Consider the following 10,202-nt stretch of genomic DNA (forward strand, 5'->3'; position numbering starts at 1 on the left):
GCCTCCTTTCCCCTCCCATGGCTCCATCTTCCCTCATCCCTAAGCCCAAGCATCCTTCTATTGTTTTATCTATTTTTTGTATTTCTATCCCTTTTATTTCAAGGAGCTCAAGATGGCATGCACGGCTGTCTCCTTCCACTTTTCATCCCCACAACAAAGTTAGTTAGGCTGAGAGAGGCAGGGACTGGCCCAAGGTCACCCAGTGAGTTTCATGGCTGAATGGGAACGTCTCCCAGGTCCCAGTCCAACCACTACACCACACTGGCTCTCCTTAACAGAGACTCCCACTCTTGTGAGATTGAGCCAAGGGCTCCATGTGGCTGGTGGGCTGCTGGCTGCCCATTTGGCTCCAGGACAGCCTTTGCCCTAGTGTCCTGCAGAAGTTTCGGACTACACCCCTCACCAGCCCCAGCCAGTATAGGGAAGGGCTATAGCCCAGTGCCAAAGCATCTGCTTCAATCTCTGGCATCTCCAGGTGGGGCTGAGAGAGGCCCACCCCCATCTGAAACCCTGAGGAGCCACTGTAGAGATTACTGAGTTAGCTGGACCAACGGTCTGACACAGTTTGCGATGTTTCCAAATGGTCTGAGAGTAGCAATACAACATTTGGATGTTGGCCAAAGCTGGAGAACCGTGAGGCTCAGAGGAAGCAATCCATTAAAAAAAATGCCTGTGCACTAACATTTCAGAATGTGCCTTCATGGCGCAACATTCACTCCAGTCAGAGAAGCACTGAACCCTGTACCCACGATCTTTAAAAGGTGGGCGGGGCTAGGTTCTTTTGTGGAATAAAACCACCTCTAAAAATTCACTTAATGGAAAAATTTGCCTGCAACAGTTGTTCTGCATGCTGTACATGCAGACAGAAGACAAAGCAGACACTATCCGATTTCTCTCGGAAAGACAATAGCATTTGTTGCTATATAATTGCCAGGACACAAACTGCAGGTACTGTTACTGGCCAGGCAGCGATAGTAATCAATGCTCGTTGGTGACAAAGACAGAAAGGCAGGACCGAGAAGGGCACAAGAATTCCAGAGTGAGGGTGAACTATGGCATCCACTTGAAGCCCAGGGAGGATACTGGCAAACCTAGCCTAAAGGCATGTGATGCAGCAACCTCATTTAAGCTAAGCAGGCCTAGGGTTGTACAGCGTCTGGATGGGAGACTGCCTAGGAAACTTACACCACTATGAACTCTGCAGAACAATGGTGGGACCTAAATGTGATTCATAAAATAAAGAGAAGGCACAAGCTTTTCTAGTTGAGTGGTCATAGCCAGACAGACTGACTATCCCATCTGCTTACTCCACAGCATTCTTTTAAATTCATTGCATTAGCAGTCTTCTCCTATCCAGGAGAATCTATATAGGACACCATTCTCAATTTCACAGCTATCCATATTTTGAGCGTAACTTTGTAGCAGAAGGGATGGGCCATTACTCAGTGATAAACACATGCCTTAGGTATAGAAGGATCAAGGTTCAATCCTGGCACCTGCAGGCTGGACTTGGAAGACGTCCATCAAACAATGGACAACACTGACCTGAATGAACCAATGGTCTGATTTGATATAAGGCAGCCTCCTGGCCTAATTTGGCTTAGAACTAAATAGAAATGTTAAAAGATCTACTGGGGTGTCTTTCTTTAGTGACAAGAGTCTCATCAGACAACTCTGAAATACTTGAACAATGTGGCTTGGTATTCAGTACCCATGGTGATCCATCCTTAGCCCTCCAATTTATTCCTTCCCTGCCACCACTCCCACTTTTGCAGATTCTAACTGCTAAAACAAACATTTCTCAACAACTGCTGTGTACTGCTACAGAAACAGTGCTCAAAATTTTCTGTGCTGCCATCTGAGATTCTGCAAACATATTCCCACTGCACATACACAATCGAAACACCAGTCTAATAAATGGGATTCCGATATCTCTATTCTGTTACCTATATCTTGAACAACCCTGATCGGCTTTAGTTAGGCTGCTCTCATAAAAATGATTAATTGAAAGGCCATTTTCATGTAAAATTTTTTTATAACCCTTCCAAGAGTAAAGACTAGTCTCCTTTAATTAGTTTTAGGATGTTTATACATGGAAGTTCTGTGTGTTTGTCTATGCTTTTACATATAACACACTTGTAAGTCAAACTATTTGTTACTAAGACACGTTTGCTTTCAAAATAGTTCTATTCACAAGAGATTCATTCCAGACTAAAAGATATTCTTGACATGAATCATGCTAAAAGTGCAGTATAACTCTAACCCTAATCTCCCTATTTCATACAAATGTGACCATCACCTCCCTATTTTACATCTCTAATGTTCATTCATAAATATTTGTAAAAGCTTTTTAGAAAGGGGTCTTGAGGCCAGTTACTCTCAAGCCAGACATTCCATCTACATTTGTAAGGTTGTAAACTTGTGCCATTCTAGAAAAAGCTTCAGAAAACCTTTTACAACATAAAGTTAAGTCTTTACAACTACAACAGAGATGCATTAACAAAATGAGACAGACAGGAGGAGGAAGGAGGGCTCTCTCCCAACCCTATAAATATTCTATACACTATCACATGTGCCTGCCAACGATTTTGTTTAGCTTTCGTATATTAATTGAAAATGCTAAATCAATTTCCCATTCACTTTAAAGTGAATGGGACTCCAACGGTTCTATAGGATTTCGAAAATGTTATTGTTAATTTAGTCTTGCGTATATATAATTTCCTATTATTTAGTTGGAATGTCTTAAAGTCAATTTCATCTTCAAAATCTACAGTTGCTTCCTAAGGCTTAAAAAAAAAAAGGAAAAAGTTCATTGAGTAAATCCAACTGCAATCTTCAATGATGTCACTGCTGAAATGCAAAGTCCTGAGCAGTCCTGGCTCCAACGCCTGCTTGATCTTCTTCTACACAAGGCAGCAAAGACAATAGTCGGTTTTAACTGCGAATCCCAGAAAAATGTCGTCACTGGCTTCTGGGAAGTAGATTATTCTAAATGCCAACAAGGTATGCCAAACCCTAACAGAAACTGGGTCTGTTCCAACTATTTTTTCCTCCCCGTTGACTTCCAGAACTAAGTAAGTTGTTGCTGAATTTCCAATTCCCATGTGGCATATTGCTCTCAAATGAACCTCAGGCTTTTTTTCTTTTTAAAAAAGTGTATTTTTTGGTAGACATTTTTCAGGATTTAAGCAGAAGCTAAAACTACAGGAGAGAGAAATTAAACCTGGTTTAATGTTAATGCAGTAGGTCTGTCTTCATCCAAAGTCTTATGGTGGATACAGATGCCACTACTGTACTGAAGAATCCACTCTGAATAAGCTTTTGGTGCAATTCACACATGCTTTTATTAACCCAGGATGTGTCCCTGCTGTACTTTTTTTAAAAAAAGCTAGTTCACTGTGTACACGCTTTTGCCTGGTTTACTGGCTATTTACTGAATGATTTTACTGGTATTGCTCCCTGCTATTTATAATGAAAAGTGGGTAAGACATTTTATAAACAAATGGAGCGTAGCAGGATGTAGCAGACTTCTCTAGACCTAATGAGGTGCTATGTATATTTCATATTGCACCCCAGGACTATTGACTTGGTCCTTTCATTATGAGAAGTTAAGAGGAGTGCTGCTGAGCATATCCAAAGTGATTTCCCTTCTGCCCTGCATATCTCCCAGTACATTTCCGAGCACAATTCAAACTGTTGGTGCTAACCTTTAAAGCCCTAAATGGCCTTGGTCCAGTATACCTGAAGGAGCGTCTCCATCCTCATCGTTCTGCCTGGAATCTGAGGTCCAGCACCGAGGGCCTTCTGGCGGTTCCCTCACTGCGAGAAGCCAAGTCACAGGGAACCAGGCAAAGGGCCTTCTCGGTAGTGGCGCCCGCCCTGTGGAACACCCTCCCACCAGATGTCAAAGAGAACAACAACTACCAGACTTTTAGAAGACACCTGAAGGCAGCCCTGTTTAGGGAAGCTTTTAATGTTTAATAGATTATTGTATTTTAATATTCTGTTGGAAGCTTCCCAGAGTGGCTGGGGAAACCCAGCCAGATGGGCAGGGTATAAATAATAATAATATATCATCATCATCATCATCATCATCATCTCCAATCCTATATATTTCTACTGCCCATAATGTCCCATTGAATCCAATGGGGATTATTCCCTCCCTACCCAGCAACACAATGTGAAGGGTCCCTCCCAGGCTGCTCTCGCCCATTGCCAAATGCCTAACCCAACACAAATCAACCAGTGTTGCTTTTGTGTGCCCCCACCGCCTGGTATTTTCAGATGTACTGGCTCCGAACATGGGAGGTTCCATTGTGTGGTCATAGCTAAGTCATACCCACACACAGACCTTCCCTCCTCCGTTAATTGCATGGCTGCTGGCTTAGATGGCTCTGAAAGAAGATTAGGCATCTGCCTTGCAATGATCATCTGAGGAAATGTCATTAAGATGCAGAACAAGTGGCACTAAGCTATGCTCGTTATATTATTAACAGGCAAACGTCCCTTACTCCTCCTCCTTCTCCCTCCCCAGCATTTTGGAAAGTTGGCTTTGGGGTGCTACTCAAACAAAAGGCAGGATTAGAGAGGCAGTATTTCTACTGCTTTTTACTATTCCTTTTTAAAAAATGAGAATACCAGGCTTTGTACCTGGGACAGTCTGTATGCAAAGCATTTGCTCTGCTAATGAGCTACGACTGCTTCTCAACTGGTCTGGGACGGATTAGGGGTGGACAATCGTAGAGTTGGAAGGGACCTTGAAGATCCTCTAGTCCATGGGTAGGCAAACTAAGGCCCGGGGGCCGGATCCAGCCCAATTGCCTTCTAAATCCAGCCCGGGAATCAGTGTGTTTTTACATGAGCAGAATGTGTGCTTTTATTTAAAATGCATCTCTGGGTTGTGGGGCATGGGAATTCATTCATTATTATTTCCCCCCAAAATATAGTCCTGCCCCCTGCAAGGTATGAGGGACAGTGGACCGGCCCCCTGCTGAAAAAGTTTACTGACCCCTGAAGTCTAGTCCAACCCCCTGCAAGGCAGGAATATGCAGCTGTCCCATATGGGATCAAACCTGCAACCTTGGCGTTATCAACACCACGTTCTAACCAACTGAGCTATCCAGGCTAGATCCTTCCCTTTCAAATAGTTTTGGGGAAACAACCTTCATCTTAATTTATATTGCCATGCGGTTAATCCATCTTCACAGCAGCCTGCTAAAGACAAATGCAAACACGCTGTGGTGTTCAAAACACAAAATTTCAAACATTAAAAAAAATAAGAAGTTCCTTTATTTATTTTTTTATTTTTTTAAAGCACCTCTGATTCAATTCTGCATTTTCTTTACAGTTCATATACTCCATTTTGTACTGCACTTCGAAATACTTTGTGGCCCGTCTGTCAAGGAAACTGCCTGTGGGCTTTACAAACAGTGGCAGCCGCAGAGAATTACTGTATCTTATAAAGAATTACGTTGCTAATAATACATCGCTTTAGGGTGTTAGCTCTCCAGAAATAAACTCCTCTTCTGAAAAGCAGCATTAGCTGCTGAAGTCAGCATCCCTCCACAAAAGTAGCATGAACTACAGGGAGAAAGGGCAGAGAGCCAACACAGGAGGCAAAGAGCCAGGATAATGGAAGGGAGCATGAGTGTGGAGAGACAGAGAGAAGATGGCAACAGACAGGGCAGACCTCTGCTTCTTTGCTCCAAGTAAGTGTGCATAGCATTGCAGCCTCAGGATCCTGAAGCCAATGGGGCTAACTTCTGAGTATTTTGCAGTAGAAGCTACTGTGCAGTTACCAAAGGCAGGGTGATGGAATCTGCCACCCATATGGCTTGTTGTTTGGCACTTTCCAAACCACACGGCCAGCATGCTGTAGTATTTAGAGTGTCAGATTAGGACCTGGGAAAGCAGGGGTCGAATCCCCGCCCAGCCATGAAGCTCACTGGGTGACTTTGGGCCAGTCAATGTCTCTCAGCTTAGCCCAACCTCATAGGGTTGTTGTGAGGCTTATATGGGGAGAAGGAAAAGCATGAATACTACTTGAGATCTTTGGAGGAAAGGTAAGATATAAATGTGGTGGTAATAATAATAATAATAATAATAATATAGTGGTGTAGGGAAGGAAGTTTGGTTGGGGGAGGGAATTATAATGAAGTACATGCCACCATTTTTGTGCGCTAAGAGCTGAGAAATGGAAAGCAAGTGTAACTGCTTATTATGCACCAATTCCCCGCCCCTCCCCAGTCAAGAACATCTTGGTATACAGCAGGCATGTCCAACTCCCAAGAGACTGTGAACTACTTCCACTACAAAGAACTGGCAGTGATCTACTCATTGGATTGAGCTTTTGGGGGGGAGCCTTCACCAGAGTTGTTGAGCAGTTTGACCTGCCTGGTATATAGGAATACTATTTAAAAAATGATGGAAAGATAAGAGCTGAAAAACTGAAAAAATTCCACTCATTTCCCCTTGGACTTTTATACAGCATATAGTACCATGATGACCAGAGGTGGGGAACCTGTGACTCCAAGATGCTGCTGGCATACAGCTCCTATCACTCCTTCCCATTGGCCACATTGGCTGGGGTTGAGGTAAGTTGTGGTCCAACATCATCTGTGGGACCACAGGATCCCCACTCCTGACCCAGGCACACAACTACAACTAAGTTCTCAAATGTACACTCAGAATGAATGAATGAATGAATCTTTATTTGTGTCAGCCATCGGCCATAGCAATAAAACAACAATACGATATACAAAGAATAGAAATAAAAAGTTAATTATATAAAATACATTTTAGGGTTTTGATGTACACCCAGACGCTCATTCAAAGGGTAACTGTGTTATTCTTTTATGCACTGAAAATATTTAAGCGCCACTTTTCCATTAAAATATCCAAAGTGGTTTGCAGGAGCTTTAAAAGAAAGCACCAGGCAACAAAACCAAAAAGCAGTCTAAATCCAATACACATTTACCAAGGAGTGAGGCCCATTGACATCAACAGCCAGCAGCCAGGCCCATTGACGTCAATATACATGCTTCCAAACGGACAGTTATTATTTTTATTATTGTGTACCCATGCTTCACCCTAAGGTCCCAGTGTGGGTTACAACATTAAAACACAATGTTAAAACAATCTGCAGTCACAGAAATAACATCATGAATATAGCAGGTGTGGGAAACCTGTATCACCTCCAAATACTGCTGGACTACACCGCCCATCAGTTGCAAGTGTCAATTACTACAATTTATTATTTATGTAGAACTTCACTGTACAAAGTGTTTTACAATCTTTATCCCAACAATTTTCAAAGCAAACAAGGAATGTGTGTCATTAAAATTGCCTTTTGGCCGATAGAAAATGGGGATAGGAAGAGACTTGACCAACTACGTCACAGCTTAAACTTGGAACTAGGTGCTACAAAAGGTAGGTTCAACTTCTCCACCGTAGTCCTTGCTGTTAAACTAAATGCAGTACCTCAAAGGTTAATAAATTATGTTCAATATTACTATTTCCGAAGTGCAAAATTTGTTCTCTCTCATCAACTTAATGCTCCTGTTGAGATTACGAGTGCTGGGCTGGCTGGAATGTGTTGGGCCCCTATTGGACAGCAAAACGTTCCACCATGTTGGGATATTTTTTAAAGATACCGTTTTTCTGTAAATTTATTTAGAGATGAAACACTCTGACACCAGTGTTCAGTAACAAGGCCATCCAGTTCCACCCACCCCATGAAAAGCTACCACAGAATGGGGGAAAAAGGAAGAGGATTCCTTTAACTTTGGTTACATCCACACCACACATTTAAGGCATATGACTTCCCCCAAAGAATTCTGGGAACAGTAGTTTCTTAAGGGTCCTGGGAATTGTAGCTCTATAAGGAGCTCCCATAATTCTCTGGGGCAAGCAGGCAAATGTGTGTCGACTCCCGGAAAATGGCCGCTACTACCTCTCAACCGCATGCTCCATCTGGGAGGTACAGTGGTATGACTGAGCCTGCCATGCTGGCCACTGGGAGAGCACAGGTGAGCAAGTGGCGGCAACAGCTGCTGCCTGCCTGCCTCCTCTTCCTTCTTCAGTGGCACAGTGAGGAGGACAGAGCCCAGCTAGGTTGCTCAAGGATTGTGTGCAAGAAAAAAGTAAAGAGCTTGGCTGCTTCTTGTATGCATGTTCTCTCTGGAAGGTTCCACCAGCCTGCTCTCCCAGTAAAGCAGAAGTTCAGGCTGGGCTTACAAAGAGACTGAGGGCAAGCAGGTAGAGAAGGAGGTGTCAGTCTGGCACATAAGGTAGTGGCTGTGACGGGGCGTGCAAAGGTGTGGGAGGAGCAGTCACTGCCTTTTTGCACTCCCACCTCCCCCTCTCCCTGTGGACGGCACATAGCAAAGAGGAAAGCGATTGCTGCCAGAAAAAGTCACTTCTCCCTCCACTGGCTCACCTGTCCACTCTTGGCAGGGCAGGGACAGGGAACCTGGACTCCAGCTCCCATCGTGCCTGAGCACTAGCCATCTGGGGCTGATGGGAATCTGACTCCAACAACATTTAGAGGGCCACAGGTTCTCCATCTTTGCCGTGCCCTCCCCCCCCCCAAGGGCAGAGGTGAAGAAGGCAGGCAGATCCTTCTGCCTACTCCCTGTCCTTTCTCTGGCAGGGTGGCAGGTATAGTGGGCACTGCCAGCAAGCGAGGTTTTCTATATTAAAATGGAGGGTTTCGTATACTCCTGGAGAAGCCACGCTGGCTACACAGGGTCGGAGGCAGTATTCTCGATCGGGGAGAGAGACGTTGCCATCTGCTTGTGCGCATCTGGGTTGATGACCGTGGTGAGAATAGGATGGCGGACAAGACGGGCCTAATCCTGCAAGGCTCTTTCCAGATCCCAGTTGCTTCCCCCTTTCTCCCGGCGCTGCAGCAGAGAGATTTGGGTTCTGGGCTACTCTGCCAGTGTGTGTGTGTGTGTGTGTGTGTGTGCGCGCGTGCCTGTAAAGCACACAGCCTCCCCCCCCCCCGGCGGGAAGACCAGGCTGCCTCGACCCCACCTCCCCCCGCGCGGTGCCCAGAGGCAGAAGGCGCAGGTGGGCGAGCAAGTTGGGTACCAGAAGCGGACAGCCCAGTCTTCCTCGCTGCTGCTGGGAGAACCTGAGGGCGGGCAAGCCAGCAAACTCCGCAGGGCCCGGTTCTCAGCGGGAAGCAAGCGCTTCTCCACCCACCTGCTACCCGGGTGTGCGAGTTGCGCAGGGTCGGGCCCCTCCCGCAGCCTGGACGCCGCTGCGGCCCTAAACCCGGAGCCTAACCGCGGAGCCCTTGGGTGCCTGCGCCCCGCTCGCCTCTCCCTTCCTTACCAGGTACCAGATGCCGAGGATGATGGTCCCGGTGCGGACATGGCAGCACATGCAGCAGCTGTTGGAGTAGAAGCGGGCCCAGGGGGAGCTCATCATCTTCATGGTGCGGAGCGCAACAGAAAGAGAGAGGAGACGTGCAGCTCCGGTCCCGGCGGCAGCTCAGCGGCGAATTCCCCCAGCGCTGCAGCAGCGCCCGGATAACGCCAGGAGGAGGAGGAGGAGGAGGGAGGAGGGAGGGAGGGGGAACCTCCGTTCCATGACGTCATCGGGCCTCCCGCACGCCAGCGGGGAGGGGCGGAGCCTCCGAGCGCGCGCCCGAGGGAGGCCGGGCGGAGGAATGAATGAGAATGCCGGAGTGGGAAGATTCGAACCGCGGCCCATTGACAAAAAGAGAGGTGGGCGCGCACGTTTGCGCTGCAGAGGGAAGTCCATTCCACGCCGCCTCTAAAATTAAAGGGGCTCCCCTAGGAAACTGCGGCGTCTTTGCGTCGCCATCGGAAAGAACGGAAAACAGCAGGGACGCCTCTAGGCCGGAGGCGCTTCCGCTGGGATGGCCGGGCGACTGGCTGTGAAACTGGTCAAAATTTAAAAGCATCGAGAGCATAGAGTCACTGCAAGGGGGTCCCCGTGGAAGCAGCTTTGTCCTTTTAACTGTTAAAAATTAAATGCGGGGTGAAGGGACTAGGAATAAAGGCTGCGCTCTGTGCGTGGGGGGGGGGGTTGTTGGTTGAAGGCTTACTGAGGGGGAGAGATTTGGAATATAAGTCATCAAAGAAATCACCTTTTGATGTTGTGATTTTCTCTTTCTCTCTCAAGGGTGCTGCTCCCTAGACCTGCTGCAGTCTTTCCTTTCCCATACAAAA

General features: G+C 46.4%; 1 protein-coding gene across 1 annotated transcript in view; it reads right to left on the minus strand.

Annotated features, from left to right (window-relative positions):
• Positions 1-9,566, minus strand: part of LAPTM4B (lysosomal protein transmembrane 4 beta) — a 50,706-nt gene extending 41,140 nt beyond the window's left edge. The window contains exon 1 of the mRNA XM_081013894.1: positions 9,340-9,566. Coding sequence (XP_080870020.1) covers positions 9,340-9,441 — 102 coding nt within the window. The 5' untranslated portion in view covers positions 9,442-9,566. The remainder of the gene's footprint in view (positions 1-9,339) is intronic.
• Between the last annotated feature and the right edge of the window lie 636 nt (positions 9,567-10,202).

Source organism: Podarcis pityusensis (genome assembly GCF_964106645.2).
Source record: "Podarcis pityusensis genome assembly, chromosome: 7".
NCBI classification, from domain to species: domain Eukaryota; kingdom Metazoa; phylum Chordata; class Lepidosauria; order Squamata; family Lacertidae; genus Podarcis; species Podarcis pityusensis.